The following is a 16,911-nucleotide window of genomic DNA, read 5'->3' on the forward strand; positions in this document are numbered from 1 at the left end:
CCTGAAGCTAATTTAAAACAGAAATGCGTCAATACTAACTTTTCCTAATTAAAGAAAATACTCATACCCTTAATTATATCATGATAACTTGTTTCGCCTTTTTGTTTTTTCGCCAGCGCACCAGATAAACGCATCCACATTTGTGCTCGCAGAGAATGTGGTATACCTTCACGAACCATATTTCGCAACTTTTCGGTACGTGGCAGCATAACATCCACATTCTCCCATGTCAATTCCGTAGCCTCTTTGTTGTGTGAAAATTCTAAATGTGCAATCCATTGCAATCGGTGCTGTGCATCTTCTACAAATGGTTGCGAAAGCAGTTTATTCGAGCTTTGTTCTGGACCATCCTCTTCCTCCACACGAAAACCAAATTCGTCGAATCGATAGTCTGGCTGATCGTTAGGACCCGCAGCCTCAGATTCAGGTTGCCCCAATTTCGCTAGAATTTCCTGCGGCCACATGGAAGGTGTTAAAGCGGAAAAGGGACCTCCAGGACTAGGTCGCAGACCGTCTGCAACACATAGCTCTTCCATCATTGGTGGGAGTTCATCTAGATTGTCATCTTCGGAGTTGTTTGCTTGCAATTTTTTCTGGAGCGATAAAATATGCAAGATAAAAATCAAGATAAAATAAATAACACCGTGTTAGAAGAGGGTAAGGGGAAGAGGTTGCTTACAATATGTTCTTCGCGACCCACGTATCCATCATGGCCGCGACCGAAAAGACTTTCCATCACTTTCTATATAAAAGCTCTCGTTAGCTCGAAGACTTCTAAAGCTATTATTTAAATTTCACTAATTCATTGATCGAATTTTTTATCAAAACCGTAATTTCACTCTTCTCGCTTATGAGTGGGACTCGTTTTTGACTTTTGTGGGTGCATTTGTTGACATTTTGCAAATGAGATTGATTACTGGACAGTGTTAGACAACGTGCAAAGTGGAGGGACACCCTAGTGTTGCCAGAAATATCGTGAAAAATCTGGCTAACNTCATTGATCGAATTTTTTATCAAAACCGTAATTTCACTCTTCTCGCTTATGAGTGGGACTCGTTTTTGACACTTGTGGGTGCATTTGTTGACATTTTGCAAATGAGACTGATTACTGGACAGTGTTAGACAACGTGCAAAGTGGAGGGACACCCTAGTGTTGCCAGAAATATCGTGAAAAATCTGCCTAATGAAGGCCAAAGAACGTAAATGTACATTTACGTTCTTTGCGGAATGCATTATCTATAAATTATACGTACAAAATAAAAAAATTTCCTGCGTCATAATTAGCGTTCAGCATAAAAGTTATGCAAATACTGACGCGATAAATATTGAACATGTAGCATTCGTGCGCGATCGATCAATCCAAATCGCGATCCAAATATCGTGATAATTACTGACCGTGTGACAGGGCCCATACGGTCACGTATTGCAATCGGGGTGTAATACCCGGATTTATTTTGAATACTTCATAAACTCTGGTAAGCAATGGGAGCGTTCCTTATCTCCCAGAAATAGTCAGAAAAAGTCCGAAGTAGTCAGATTTAGTCCAAAAAGCGTTCCTTAACTCGGAAATGACAGCAAAAATGAGAGAGCAACACTCGGTGAGAGTGACTCTCATCAGTCCGAAGTAGTCAGATTTAGTCAGAAGAATTTTTTCTGGCAAAATCCTGAAAAGTGTCAAACTCAACTGAATTTAAATTAACGGAAATTAAAGAATACGCAAAAAGTGAGAATAATCTAAAAAGTAAAAGAAATGAATTGAAATTGGAAGGAGGCAAAAAATAATTGATATAGCAAGTGTTTATTGTGCTTGTGCTTGTGTGAATGTGTTTTGTACATACATTTCCATTCTTATTTGACGTTAGTTTTGTTGTTGCCATTCTTTGGACTAAAAATTTGGTTTTTTGCGTTCCTTTACTTTTCCTGTTATTCTCTTTTAGTGAGCGCATTTTGCTTACGCTCTGGCATTTTGACACTTTTCAGATTTTAGTCCAAAAAGATAAGGAATGAACCTAATATCTAATTGGACTCCCTGTTTATTTATTTACTTCCCGATTGTCAAACACAACTGATTGCGGTNTTGTGGGTGCATTTGTTGACATTTTGCAAATGAGACTGATTACTGGACAGTGTTAGACAACGTGCAAAGTGGAGGGACACCCTAGTGTTGCCAGAAATATCGTGAAAAATCTGCCTAATGAAGGCCAAAGAACGTAAATGTACATTTACGTTCTTTGCGGAATGCATTATCTATAAATTATACGTACAAAATAAAAAAATTTCCTGCGTCATAATTAGCGTTCAGCATAAAAGTTATGCAAATACTGACGCGATAAATATTGAACATGTAGCATTCGTGCGCGATCGATCAATCCAAATCGCGATCCAAATATCGTGATAATTACTGACCGTGTGACAGGGCCCATACGGTCACGTATTGCAATCGGGGTGTAATACCCGGATTTATTTTGAATACTTCATAAACTCTGGTAAGCAATATCCAATTGGACTCTNAGCGCATTTTGCTTACGCTCTGGCATTTTGACACTTTTCAGATTTTAGTCCAAAAAGATAAGGAATGAACCTAATATCTAATTGGACTCCCTGTTTATTTATTTACTTCCCGATTGTCAAACACAACTGATTGCGGTGGCAGGAGTTCTCGTCTGCGTTTACAAATTTTGTTGGACGAAAAAACTAATTTTCCAATAAATAACCGTAAAAGTCGTGGTTTTTATCTAAATATGAATATTAAACCAATAATAACATGTGAGTGAAGAAACTTTGAAAAATCTGGTTTTAAATACAGCGAAATTTCACTCCCCAGATGCTGGAGCTGGACCACTTTTTCGATCACTGGAGGCACAAATTTTGAATGCTATTCCACTGGATACATGCGAATGGCGTCGTACGTACCATCGTCCATCCAAACAAGTGCGTTTGGAAGCGCAAACCCAGCCATTCAATGTGACTGCGCTGGAGAAGTACAAAAAGGGAGAATGGAGTATATTGGAGCATCCCATTCTGCATATTTTCGTTACAGAGTGCAATGTAAATATGCATATGTATGTAAACAGTAATTTTTGAAATATATTTCATATATTTATAAACTACTCAGGACTTGGATACATATAAGGCAAATGCGCAGGAAGAAATAAAAAACTGGCTTCGACAACTGACAACTTATGGTATAACTGATTGGATGATTTTGTTGGTCGAGACATTGGACGTTCGAAAAGCAAAAAATTTGCTGCCACGCACCACAGTTTTAGATAAGATACGACAGGACTTTGCTACAAAAAATGATGACCGTTGTATATCAGTTTTGAATCCAGCAAAGTTCGAACAGAAATCGGCTGAGTCGTTTCGTTGTTTAGTGCAACGCATCAGGTTTATCCTTCAGGGCCTTATGATTTTCTTTCACTAATACATTCACATTCGTAGGTTCTTGATGCTTGCCAGTTTCAACCGTAACATTGCCAAATACGAAGAGCTTATGCGGAGCAGACGCGAAAAGCGCAACCATGATGGTTGGGACTTTCGGCAATACTTCTTTATGCAAGAAGATCTAGCTTTGATATTCGAGAAACTAGAATTGCACACTGAAGCCCTCATACAATATGACGAGTTGGACGCTATGTTTTCACAATTGATAACTAATTCTGGTTTTGGCGAAAAGCAAAAATGGCTGGAATACTTCAAGCAACCATTAAGCTTTTTCCATGGTATTTGTCTCAATAGACGTGACAAGTTTGAGATACGCAAAAAAATCAAAGAAAGTCCTGTTTCAATACTGGAATTTCGCAATTACTTATTTGAACGACAAGCACATCTGCTGCAACAAAGCAATGAAACCCCAGAAATAGCTAGAAGGCTTTTAAATTTTCTTTTTTCTACATTGCGCGAAATTGAACTCGTAAAATTAGATACACCCGAGGGCGCATTATCTTGCTGGGAATTCGTTTGCGCGTTAGAGGTTCTACAGACTTGCGAGCAGGCTATGGAGCCAAACGAAATGGTTTGCTTTCAACATTGTGCCCCCATTTGGAATCTGGCCAAAGACAAATTGTATGAATTGGGAAAGCTATGTGGCCTGCTTCCCGGCTTTACGCCCACTTCCGAGCAGTTGCATATAGTCGTGCAACTCTCCGCTGGCATTGGTGATACGCCACTCGAGCAGTCGCAATTCTTGAACCCCACACCTCAGATTTCAGAGCAAAAACGGGACCGCTCTCCCAATCGGCGACCGAAAAAATCAGCAACCGAACAATTGAAGGAAGCTTTGGGCTCAAATCAAGCATTCCAAAAACTTTATTTGGAATTGGCAGAACTAGCCATTAGTACTTACAAACACGTTTCCCGTCACCGTTCGGCGCGTCTGGTTGGCTTGGATTTAGGCAATTTTTACTGCGCTCTGAATGAACCGCATAAGGCCGTAGGTTTCTTTACTGATTTGTTACGCGAATTAAAGGCGGAGAATTGGCATGCGCTAAGTTCACAAACACTGCTGGAACTGGCCAATTGCTATCGCAAAATGGGCGATTCGTTGGCTTACACCAAGACATGTAGCTCAATTTCGTGTTGTCAGGAGTTGGAAATGTTGGTGCGTTCATTTTATTTTGATGAATTTCTGAAATCGGTTAAGACATTAACAACTACACTATCCGCACAACCGTCCATGGAGAATGCTAATTTTTGCGTGCTTGAAGATCATTTTCGAATATGCGACATAAATGTAATGAATGTGGAACCCATAATACAAGATGATATTGTAATAGTGCAATTAAAGCTGGAGAGCTTCTATCCCCGCGAAGTTGTTGCTGAGAGCATACAATTATGCTACGAAATGCATGTTTCACCACTTACGGGCGACGTAGCAACGCCACCGTTGATTGTGTCGGTTAGTGGCTGCAAAGATAAGAAATTTCTCAGCACACCGACATCATCGCCACTCAAGGAATCGCGCCTGAAAATGTCACTGCGGTTGGACTACAAACAGGACAATACCCTGGATTGCGCCTCAGTTGAATGCGACGTGCCCAAAGCGAAGCAGCCAGTGCGCCGCACGAGTAGCACCAAACGCAAGCTTTCGCCTAGCGTGCAGTCAGATTTCACAAATTTCGTAGCTACTGAGAATATCGCTATACAGCCGGGCAATAATTTCATTGAATTAAAATCCAAGGCAACGCGAGTTGGTACTTGGGATTTCAAGCAGGTAAGTCTATAACTTAAATTTTTAATGAACTAAAGGATGTGAATCTAAAATTTCTATTTTGATTGCAGATGCGTATTTCCATATCACAATTGGAGTTTTTCTCTGAGCAAATTCCCTTCAGAGCGCCACCATTTGTGATCACTACCAAGCCGGCTGCGGCAGTGTTAAATTTCAAGAATTTGATTGCAGGCATTGAACAGCCAATACGTTTGACAGTTTCTGGCGGTAGTTTTATTTTCCCAGCCGATGCAAAAATTGTATTGAAATGTTCGAAAAATTTGCGCATACGGATGGCGCGTTCAATAGACAAGCTGGCTGTAGAGCAGGATAACGAACAAGTAGAGGAGCCAAAAATTCCGGCGTCCAACGATAATGACATTGTACAGAAGAAAACCGTCAAAGATATAAAAACTGTTGCCAATCCTGAAGATGATTCCACATTCGATAGCATCTTGCAANATTCCGGCGTCCAACGATAATGACATTGTACAGAAGAAAACCGTCAAAGACATAAAAACTGTTGCCAATCCTGAAGATGATTCCACATTCGATAGCATCTTGCAGGTGCCTCTGCCAAATTTCAAATCATTCGAGGAGCGTGAAATCCCGTTAGAAGTGTTGACGGATTTGCCTGGACGTAAGATTTCTAAACACTTGGAACACTATGTTACATTATCATGCCCTTGGTCACGCAATGAGTTGCAGATAGCTATTGACTTTCAGCCCGCACTGGAGGCACAATGCCGACTACACACTTGTGGTACACAAAAGTTTTTGCATGTGGTTATGAAAGGCTTGGAAGCGAATTTATTTTTGACAGAGGCGAAGGTGAAATGCGATGTTGCAGGTGTGCGTTTAATAGATTTGAATCCACCGTCACAGGCTCATGTGGTATGTGGGGGAAGAAAACATAATTATATATAACGATTTATTTAAAATTGTATCACTTTTTCCATGCAGCAAATCTACAAAGGTCTAACGGTTTCGTACTTGTATGAAATACAAGTAGAGCCGCTAAAAGCAGAGGTCGAGCTGCCAGCGGTAATCAAAGTGCACTTTATGACAAAATACTCAACTGTGGAGAAGCCACAACTTTTGCGAAATTATGGCTGCGCTTTCGATTTGGTGGACTATACAACGCTCTTCAAAGTGCAGACACAGCTTGAACCCAATGAGCTATGTCGTTTGCGTTCAGTTTGCAATTTGAATTTGAAAATCACGAAGGTGCATGAAAATCCCTACGTGGACCTAATGTACGAAGTGCTGAGCGATCAGAATTTATGGGCAGTTTGTGGACGCTCGGCAGGTTGGTTATACATGCATTTTTGAGTGCAGACATTTTCTTTGTGCTCCTTAGAAAGTTTAGTAAAAATAAGGGATTTTAGTTGAAGCAGAAGTAGTTTGAAATTTTTTTAATCTCGGCAATACATAAATATATAGCAAGTCTTTTAAATCGGAAAATGTTCTGCAACTAAATAACTATGTACTGTATTTATAAGCAGGTGTCTTAGACCTTATTTCTCCATAAAATTGTCAAAAATTTTATTACAACAGACAGTCATTGATAGACTAGAAATGCAATATTCTCGCTTTATTTCGCATATTACTGCCAGATTAAAGGCGAACATGGAATCCCTATTTTTTACAATTTCATATTTTTTTTTATTTATGTATATACACAAAGTGTTTCATATTTTTACACTTTCGTAATAATCTCTCTTTATTTTAATTGAACTTTTACGAAAAGTCTGTGGTAAGTAAAGTAGTAAAAAGTTATTTATGTAAAATAACGCTTATCTTAAATTAGCTCTTTACCTTATTTATAGCTTCTTCGCAATCGAAAAGTCAAAGCTTGACCTCTCCTTGTTTTGTCATTTTAGGTGTTGTATCAATGAAGGATGTCGAGAGTCATTCAATATCATTGGATGTTATGCCGTTGAGTACTGGATTTCTCCCTATGCCCAATATACGTCTATCACGTTACACGGCTGGTGGCAAAAACAAAACCGACACACATTCCAAAGTACATCCGTTTCCACAAGGGCAAGTTTACAATAGCACAAAGAGTATGCAGATACATGTTATAGCCAGCAGCAATGGCGAACAGTAGAATTAAGAATTTATATATATACAATATCTACTAATTACTCCAGATATTCTACATTTTCGAAGGCAATCGGTGAAAGTATTATTGTTGCAATTTTTTGAAAGAAAAAGTGTACGTATTCATAAACAAAAAAGTTTGTTTATTAAAATCTATAAGAGAATGATACTACTGACTCATTGCATTGATGCATTTTTGCTAAATATGCTTACTGTAGAACTGATGTACTACATTATTACTCTAAGGTGGAAAGGTACTAGCCAAATTCTTTTTCTAATATTTTACTGAATATTTTTGCATCACATTTATTCAAGTTTGTTGTTTGCTTGTACTAAAATAGGTTACCAGAAATGATAAAACGCTCTTAAATGCTAGAATGCATTTGAATAAGACTCAGAAAGTCTATAAAATTTCGAAAAATACTCCCCGGCTTAAATGCTTAGTTTTTGGTTTGTTTTCCATTTCTGAAAATAATCTGGTTAGTGTATTTACAACTTTGGGTAAGAATATATAGTATTTAATGGACTTTAATTTTAGTTAAAACATTGTAATTAAAGCTATTTTATTCAAAATAAAATTGGTTGCTCCAAAATTTTTTACATGTATATACACATGTATGTATACACATTTGCATCATTAAAAAAAAAATGCAAATATATACAAACGTTTGTATGCATATGCACAGCATTACTAGAATAATTTACCATTTTGTTGCTTTAATTGTTTTGCTTAAATAGTTTTACAGCTCATTGGCCAATTTTTCAATTTGCTCAGCATTTACACGATAAAAATGCCATTCCTCAGTCTCTGTTAAATCGATAGCTCCCATTCGGTCATAAAATTTACGCGCCGGATTCCAACCGAGCACATGAAAATCCAAACGTTGACAATTGTATTCCTTCGCTTTAGCTGCAACAGCACGGAAAATGTAAGCACCAGCACCTAAGCCACGATATGCGGGACGCACATAAACATCTTCAAGAAAGTATGTTTTACCCTGCCATGTTGAGTAGGAGTAGAAGCAAATGCAATAGCCTATAATGGCGCTGTGAAGCAATTAGAAAAAATAGCGGTAAGCATGAATAATGTGGAAATATGTGGTTTTGTCTTATCAGTGTCTAATGGTAAATATTTAAGGTGGACTATGTTACTGAGTATTTGTCTATGTCAATCTTTTTGATGGGTGTTTATGCTTGCAATCTTATGTATATACATACATACATGAGTTTACAATAATGTATGCATATACACTGTGTACATATGTACATATGTACAACGTAGTGGAGTTGAATTCCAACGATTCGAAAATATTGGCATATAGAAAGTAAATACATATGTAGATGCATACAGGAATGCATTCCAGGTACTGATAGGCATGCGTTTATACATATGTACATAAATATGTACATATGCGAACATTTATAGCCCAATATAAAGTTATTCATACCAATTTGTGTATTTAAATGCTCTGTTTACTTACAGTGTAGGCTTCTCTTCAGTTTGCACTTCGAGCACATATATGTGACAATATTCTTGACCTCCATCGAGGCCAGCATCGCGTACTAAGTCTGGAATAGGCAAATATTTTTAAACTAGTAAATAAACATACATACAAAACCATTTGTTTATTTACCTTTCTCTGTTATCTTTGGACCATCGCTCATCTTCTCAAAATCGGCCAGTTCCTGGCGGCATATTGGACAAATTAATAAAAAATAGTCAAGTCATGCGGATTTCATTTGATAATCAAGCTCTTTACCTCATTCTAATGTTCACTTATTGGAACACACAACTTCTCTTAATCTTTCACTACTTACCTGAATCATCTGGCGTACAGCTGCAATGTCCTCGATTTTAGCTCGTCGAAATGTAAACTTTTGGTTTGTTTCCATTTCTCTTGGTTTATTTTTCTATTGTTATTAATTAAAGTAGGCTTTAATTAAATTTTATAATCGGTAAATTATATTTCGGGCAGGCAGTCTGCTTATCAGAGAATTTTAGTTGGACTTATTTGTTATCACTTTTGCCGGCCAATAAGATTAGTTTAGAGTTGCCAGTGTGTACAAAATTCACTGTTATTAGAAAAGGCAACATAAGTCCATTTTTAGTTGTAAATGTTAAGTACGTGAACTATATTTGGAAAGAAATAAATTATATATGTATGTCAATAAATAAAAATAAAAAAGAAACAAACGCGTATATATCGTTACCTTAATATAGAAAGGCCCTATCTCATATCGACCGCTGAGTGGAAGATCGATCTATCTCGGCAGCCAATTCGAAAACGTCCTATCTCAAAAAACTTTTCAAGAATTTGTTTGAAGAACGCCCTATTTCAGAACTCGTTTCAAAAACGCCCTATATCAGCACATTTTCAATATATTTTGAAATTAGACGGCATTTTTTAATCGTATTTTGAAATTGGGCGATCTTCAACCTTGAGATAGGGTGTTTTTCAATAATATTCCNAAATAAGCATGCCGATCTTGTCAAAATTACAACAAACACGTCGCTACTGACAACACCTTGTTATTATTTCACCATGGAAAGGCCCTATCTTATATCGACTGCTGAGTGGAAGAACGATCTATCTCGGCAGCCAATTCGAAAACGTCCTATCTCAAAAAACTTTACAAGAATTTGTTTGAAGAACGCCCTATTTCAGAACTCGTTTCAAAAACGCTCTATATCAGCACATTTTCAATATATTTTGAAATTAGACTTTTTTGAGATAGGGCGTTTTCGAACTGGCTGCCGAGATAGGTCGATCTTCCACTCAGCAGTCGATTTTCAATATATTATATTCAAGATATTATCTTGAAGTTAGATAGGGCATTTTTGAACTGAATTCTGAGATAGGGCGTTCTTCAACCAAATACTGAGATAGGATATTTTTCAACAAAAATCTGAAATAGGGCGTTGTTGAAATTTTTTTTGAGATAGGACGTTTTCAAACTGACTGCCGAAATAGGTCGATCTTCCACTCAGCAGTTGTTGTTGTTGTGTTAGCAGCACGTAGTCCCCGAATTGGTTGGTTGTTTATTCATCTTCATCTTCCCCATCTGACTCCTCCAACCTTAGGCCCAGGAAGCGAGCAGTCTCAATAGGTTGAGTCCACAGCGCTTCAGGGTGCCCTACATGCGAACAGGTGTGCGGTGTTGTGTGGACCAGTTCCGCATGCTGGGCAGGTGTCAGCGATCTCTGGGTCTAATCTGGTTCTATAAGAGTTTAAGCTGCTGCACCAGCCAGATCTGAGTTGCGCNTAAGAGTTTAAGCGGCTGCACCAGCCAGATCTGAGTTGCGCCAGTGTGGTTCTTGTTTCGCGCGGTAGTTGGAATTCGCTCAAATCGATGGGAGGCGGCCGGCCACCGAGGACTATGTTTTCGTGGCGTCCTCGTGTTGCGGAGATGACTGCTTCGCGATGAAGGTTATTGATTCCCTCAACGTATGCCTCGCGGCTCAGTGGCAAGTGAAGTTGTTCGTCGATGTCTGCTTCTAGGTGACTGATGTGTCTCCTTACGTGTCTTGGTGGTGCAGTTTTCTGTGTCAGGCTGTAGTTAGGGTGAGTTTTTCTGTGACAGCCTAGCAGGAACTGTTTTGACAGCAACATAATGTGATCCCTTACCCGGAGCATTGTAGTCTCGTCGTGTAAGTGTTGTTCGGAGGACATAAGGAGACACCCTGTCGCGGTTCGTAGAGCGGCGTTTTGGCAAATCTGAAGGTTTTTCCACTGCGTGTCACTCGTACCTGCTGTCCACACTGGGGCGGCATAGTTTGCAACGGACCGGCCGATCGCTTTGTATGTCAGCAGTCGATATGGTCGCTGAAATACAAAAAGCCGTTACTAACTTGAAATTCAAAATTCACTTCTTGATTGATTTGATTATGATACATATCATAGAATTATAAGTCCCTAAATCATTTTATGCAATAAAAAATTTTAATTTGCTACGGCTTTTTGCATTTCAGCGACGATATGAGATAGGGCCTTTCTGTATTAAGTTAAAGATATGTATGTATCCTATATGTATTGGGTAATACTGGTTCTGGCGGAGTTTAGTTGTTGTTTTACTGTAAAACAAATTCCCCAAAGAGTTTCGGGGAGAGCCAACTGTCATAGGAACGGGCGGAGCATAGTCTATACCATGATAAAAATATAGTAAGGTAGAACCGCTGAGAGTGACTTTTAAAATTCTTGACGTTTCCAAACAATTTAATTTTTAAATTTACTCACAAACTCACACACACATTTTCATTTTCAATCTCAAGCAACAACAATTTCATTTTTTTATTTTCACTTTTAAATGATTTTAAAATGTTGGCAAACTTCAAAAAAAAATCATGGCCGACAAATTGAGAGAACGGTTCTACCTTGCTATATTTTTATCATGGTCTATACTGTAGCAGTTGACTGGAGTTGGGTAAAGTTGTTGTTCGAGTGTCCTATGGGAACACGATTTCGTCGCTTGAAATTTAAAAGCGGATGGCGGATGCTACCGCTTTGCAGTTTAGTGTGTATTATTCCTAGCAGATGTCCCTCAATAAGTTTTGTGCGTGCTGAACATACATACATACATATCGTCGTTTAAAGTACAAAACCGCGTATCGTCATGCAAAAGCAAGAAGTGCGATTTCTTTATAAAAACGAGAACCATTTTAAAATATGGGTGTTTTTACACTCTAGAAAATGATTTCTAAAACTTCACATACGCGGTTCTGCATTTTGGTGATACGCGGTTTTGCATTTTGTTGATACGCTGTTTTGCACTTTAAACGACGATATATCTTTTAGTTGGCTGAGATGTCTCCTAAAGTAGCATGATGGCAGCGTTTTGCTTATTAGATTATGATTACGGTTACGGCGATTACAGTTGATTNTGGAACGGGCGGAGCATAGTCTATACGTTCGAGTGTCCTATGGGAACACGATTTCGTCGCTTGAAATTTAAAAGCGGATGGCGGATGCTACCGCTTTGCAACTTAGTGTGTATTATTCCTAGCAGATGTCCCTCAATGAGTTTTGTGCGTGCTGAACATACATACATACATATCGTCGTTTAAAGTACAAAACCGCGTATCGTCATGCAAAAGCAAGAAGTGCGATTTCTTTATAAAAACGAGAACCATTTTAAAATATGGGTGTTTTTACACTCTAGAAAATGATTTCTAAAACTTCACATACGCGGTTCTGCATTTTGGTGATACGCGGTTTTGCATTTTGTTGATACGCTGTTTTGCACTTTAAACGACGATATATCTTTTAGTTGGCTGAGATGTCTCCTAAAGTAGCATGATGGCAGCGTTTTGCTTATTAGATTATGATTACGGTTACGGCGATTACAGTTGATTTATGGTAAGCGTATTAAAACTGCTTACACAAAACATGTCGTTATCACCAGCTTTTTCGCCTTGGCTCGAATGGTGTTGAGGGACGTTCTAACAGGTTTTGGGGGGTGGGGGAGGGGGGCTAGTGCCCATGATCCATACTGAAATGGCTTAGTTTGTGACAGACCGGCCAATGGCAGGAAAGCAGTCTACTTGACATTTTCGCAAGTACTGCCGGCAAGCCGCTGTACCTTGTTCATCCGTGGAGCCCTACCACCCAGCTAACGCCTCTATCCTAATTGACAGCCCCGTTGAAGTTGCGCACTTCTTGGGCCACCCCTCAGCGATGATGGGTGAGCCAACTCTAGCGGGGTTAAGTAGTCGCTACAACAACAACAACATGGTGCTCTTGTTGGGAACCATACTAGACAACATTCGTCTTACTACCTTCGAGCGACTGAACGATCCTCCCAATTTATCGCCAAATAGCGCTTGACTTTAGCCCCACTTGAGGGTAGTCCGCTATTTCTACACTTCTAAGGACGTTTTTGGTTAATAAATTACTCATGAATATAGAGCCGAGCAGAAGCAGCTACGCTAAGAAGACGTTTCATTTATCATAAGCGGCAAATGTGTAATGACTCTGAGCTCACTGGCGAACCAAACGCTGAAAGCTGTTAGTGATAGTTGGAATCGTACTGGACAGCAAAATGTCGAGGAATGTGGAGGAGCTGGTAAGGAAGGTCTCGGCAACACTGTATACATGAAAGGTGTCGGGCTACACTTGGGAGGTTTCACCTGCGCTTTTACAATGAATAATCACAGCTATTGTTAAGCCAATGCGATTCTATGGGGTTTTGATATGCCGCGAAACCTAAGCGTCGGTGCAGCTTGTATTCAGACTTTACGGTCACAGTAGCGTTATCCTTAACCGGGAGAATAGACTACGTGATCGTATGTCTAAGTTTCTATAGATCTCTAGAAGCTACAATGGAGGTTGACGTTTGGCGTTAGGGCGTGGGTTATCTATCAAGCCGATGTCTTTGTTATAAGGAACCCGCCAAGCAAGCTGATAATCATTTACTTATTTCGTTAGTCAGGCGGCAGTTACTACTACTTTTATAGAATTAAAACAAATACGATAACCGTCGCGGAATGTTCTTATTACAGGCTTGCTTCTGCTAAAGCATAGCATGTAGTTTGGGTCACCTCACTTGTGACGGATGTATCATATCCTTTTCAGAAAATCATAAGATTACAAGATCTGCTCATGTGCCGCCAGGTGGATCGATTTTGAAAAACAACTCAGAATTGTAGGCTTGCAAAGATTTTATGTAGCTCATGTGATAAGAAACTTACTGATTTCCGATAGGATGATCTGATGTGATGACGAGTTATCCAAGAAATTCCTGTGCAGGAGCATGGCTGCGATCAGCGATGCCTGATTGGGTTTAAAGCTCCATCTGATCACAGCGCAAGATATTCCGCCGAGCAGTAGTAGTATTCACGAAAGCTGAAGGCTGTCTTTTTTTTAAAACCTAATGGTTTACACCCCGGAGAGCGCGTCGCCATTTTCTCGGATAGCCAGGTGGCCATCAAGGCATCGGCATCTTGTATCAGCAGTACTCTTTTTAACCGACTCCACAAAAAGAAGGATGTCACTATTTGTCCGACTATTTTTTTAAATTTTATTTTTTATGTATGTTACCGCATAACTTTCGACCACGTCAGCGATTTCTATAATTTATTTTTNACAGGCTTGCTTCTGCTAAAGCATAGCACGTAGTTTGGGTCCCAGGATACAGGCTTGTGGAAGGTAATGAGAGAGCTGACGAGCTAACTAAGCAGGACGTTTACTTAGACACCTCACTTGTGACGGATGTATCATATCCTTTTCAGAACATCATAAGATTACAAGATCTGCTCATGTGCCGCCAGGTGGATCGATTTTGAAAAACAACTCAGAATTGTAGGCTTGCAAAGATTTTATGTAGCTCATGTGATAAGAAACTTACTGATTTCCGATAGGATGATCCGATGTGATGACGAGTTATCCAAGAAATTCCTGTGCAGGAGCATGGCTGCGATCAGCGATGCCTGATTGGGTTTAAAGCTCCATCTGATCACAGCGCAAGATATTCCGCCGAGCAGTAGTAGTATTCACGAAAGCTGAAGGCTGTCTTTTTTTTAAAACCTAATGGTTTACACCCCGGAGAGCGCGTCGCCATTTTCTCGGATAGCCAGGTGGCCATCAAGGCATCGGCATCTTGTATCAGCAGTACTCTTTTTAACCGACTCCACAAAAAGAAGGATGTCACTATTTGTCCGACTATTTTTTTAAATTTTATTTTTTATGTATGTTACCGCATAACTTTCGACCACGTCAGCGATTTCTATAATTTATTTTTTAAAGGAAAGGTATTACCTCACAGGTAGTTCCATATTAATTTAGTTTAAGTCCTATCATTGGATTATGAAGAAATTAACGATAGGTAATCTTTTTATTTTGTTGATATGAAAATTGAAGTCGGTTTTGTTATTTGCTTAAAAATAACTTTTTAACACAGTAAGTAGCCAGCTCAATCTAGATTCAGTTTGGGCCTCTGCTCATCGAAACATTCCCGGAAACGAGGCTGCAGACGAGTAAGCCAGAGAGTGTTCCATCGGTCGACGATTGCCTCTCACCTCCAATTGGAACCATATATAGAGAAATATTTTTCTAGATGGTGGCAAGCTGCCGGATATCCAAACTTATGTGGCCCGTGTACAACCCCTAGAGAACACACAACTTTTGAAGAAAACCCAGAACTGACGTTGCGAGGCTACATAGTAGCAATTCTTTTGGTATCAAAATTGTACCCAGCTGTTACCTGGATATAAAAGATTTTCCGCCACCATGTAAACCTAACACTAACCTAATCTATATATAGATTTGATGGAATATCGGTTTACAACTGGTACATGCATCCTATCAGTTCTTCGCTGCCGATTTTCAGTAGCATTATTGATGTTCTCACCTCGTCTGGAGTTTCGGAGAGAGAAAAAGCTGTAGTGGAGCATCGGTTGTGTTTTATTACTAGACCTCAGAAAGACTACAATCTGACTTTTACCTTCGCTCAACTCGCCTGGGATATTAACATGTATCCCTAAGAACTCTACCAGCAATGTGCTCGTGTTCGCCTGTAGAAACGACATCCAATTTTGTTTTTTAAATACCAAGCGGTACGTAGGGCGTCTACTACGTCTGCACGGCATCTGGTTTCTGGCAATCTGCCGGGACGCCTGGCTCTTCCGATTAGGAGATTCCATTCCAAAGCCATCTTTGCAATACTACCATCTTATTTGCGAAATTTTTGGCCTATCCAATTCCATCTATGTATTCGGATACGAGTCTTTTGAGTAACTCCTCATTTGAAATTGATTTAAGACAAAAATTCAGGCTGTCGTTATAAGATATTTGTTTAAAAAAAAACGTGCAAGCGTCTGGCTATTACAGTGGTGATTTTCCAAGTGGAACTACCATACTGCGGTATCAAGAACACACAGGATTTGAATAGCCTAGTCTTAAAGCTGGACCGTTGTTTTCGCCGCAACGTGTACATAATACCAAAAGCCGCTGCGGATTTACTTATTCGGCGGTGAGTGTCTTTGTTAGTGCCGCCCTCTGGGGCAACTTCGCTGCCAAGGTACATATGTGAAATTCATCATAGTGGGCGAAGACTTACACGACACCACAAGCCTTCCCTGGCATACTTAAGAGTCTTGGTATTTTTAAAGTTGATCCTTAGGCGTGCCGTCCTAGATTCTCTATGTAGCGCGTTAACCATTTTAGAGAAATCAGAGAGACGATGCGTCGAGAGACATATGTTTGTTAATGTGAGCTGTAAATGGACCACCGAAGTCCCAAAACGGGAAGTGGCCTCATGACAGCATCCAACACTAGGTGAGACTAGTCAACATTGACGAACCCCGCTGTGAACTTCGAAGGTTTCAGCAATGAGTTTTTCAGAGGCGAGTTGTCAATGGTCGAATTTAGATGTTCCTTTTTGAAAAACTTGGCTCGTATTTCATTCGAGCCGGCTGCTTTATTCTTTGAGGGTGAGATAATAGCAGACGTCAGTTCAGAGATAGTGAGCGCATCTGGCTTAATACAGATGTCGTTATTCAAAGAAGCTGATACTTCTGCGAAATTCGGAATGTCGTGGTTCAGAACTAAAGCAATGAGGGCCTATTGATCACCTGCTAAGAGATCTTATATATGGGCCCATTA

General features: G+C 39.6%; 3 protein-coding genes across 6 annotated transcripts in view; 1 reads left to right on the top strand and 2 right to left on the bottom strand.

Annotated features, from left to right (window-relative positions):
- Window positions 1-44: 44 nt before the first annotated feature.
- LOC108368530 (small G protein signaling modulator 3 homolog) lies at window positions 45-881 on the bottom strand. The gene is made up of 2 exons (XM_017623380.1): window positions 680-881; window positions 45-593 (listed from the first exon to the last, which is right to left on the bottom strand). Exons 1-2 carry the CDS (start codon window positions 734-736, stop codon window positions 45-47), a joined length of 606 nt encoding a protein of 201 aa, XP_017478869.1. The 5' UTR covers window positions 737-881.
- Window positions 882-2,613: 1,732 nt separating this feature from the next.
- Window positions 2,614-7,878, top strand: SIDL (SIDL trafficking protein particle complex subunit 10). Of its 3 annotated transcripts, none has more exons than XM_017623376.1 (8): window positions 2,614-2,766; window positions 2,825-3,048; window positions 3,116-3,387; window positions 3,442-5,212; window positions 5,281-5,614; window positions 5,721-6,103; window positions 6,173-6,518; window positions 7,093-7,878. In XM_017623376.1, exons 1-8 carry the CDS (start codon window positions 2,742-2,744, stop codon window positions 7,320-7,322), a joined length of 3,585 nt encoding a protein of 1,194 aa, XP_017478865.1. In that variant the 5' UTR covers window positions 2,614-2,741; the 3' UTR covers window positions 7,323-7,878. The 3 variants fall into 3 exon arrangements, with proteins under 3 accessions (XP_017478865.1, XP_017478866.1, XP_017478864.1); XM_017623377.1 differs by having other exon boundaries at window positions 5,281-5,589; window positions 5,696-6,103; XM_017623375.1 differs by having other exon boundaries at window positions 5,281-5,565; window positions 5,672-6,103.
- The window catches only part of LOC108368529 (diamine acetyltransferase 2), a 44,148-nt gene continuing 34,674 nt past the window's right edge, over window positions 7,438-16,911 (bottom strand). The window contains exons 2-5 of one of the 2 annotated variants that reach the window (XM_017623378.1): window positions 9,134-9,388; window positions 8,950-9,001; window positions 8,797-8,884; window positions 7,438-8,362 (exon numbers count right to left, since the gene is read on the bottom strand). In XM_017623378.1, the coding sequence (XP_017478867.1) occupies window positions 8,056-8,362; window positions 8,797-8,884; window positions 8,950-9,001; window positions 9,134-9,208 (522 nt within the window). In that variant the 5' untranslated portion in view covers window positions 9,209-9,388 and the 3' untranslated portion in view covers window positions 7,438-8,055. Of the gene's footprint in view, window positions 8,363-8,796; window positions 8,885-8,949; window positions 9,002-9,133; window positions 9,401-16,911 lie in introns of those variants that run through there. The other variant, XM_017623379.1, reaches the window with a different exon arrangement.

The sequence above is a fragment of the Rhagoletis zephyria genome, unplaced genomic scaffold, assembly GCF_001687245.7.
Source record: "Rhagoletis zephyria isolate East Lansing unplaced genomic scaffold, Rhagoletis_zephyria_1.1 Rzeph_scaffold_03168, whole genome shotgun sequence".
In the NCBI taxonomy this organism is placed as follows: Eukaryota; Metazoa; Arthropoda; class Insecta; order Diptera; family Tephritidae; genus Rhagoletis; species Rhagoletis zephyria.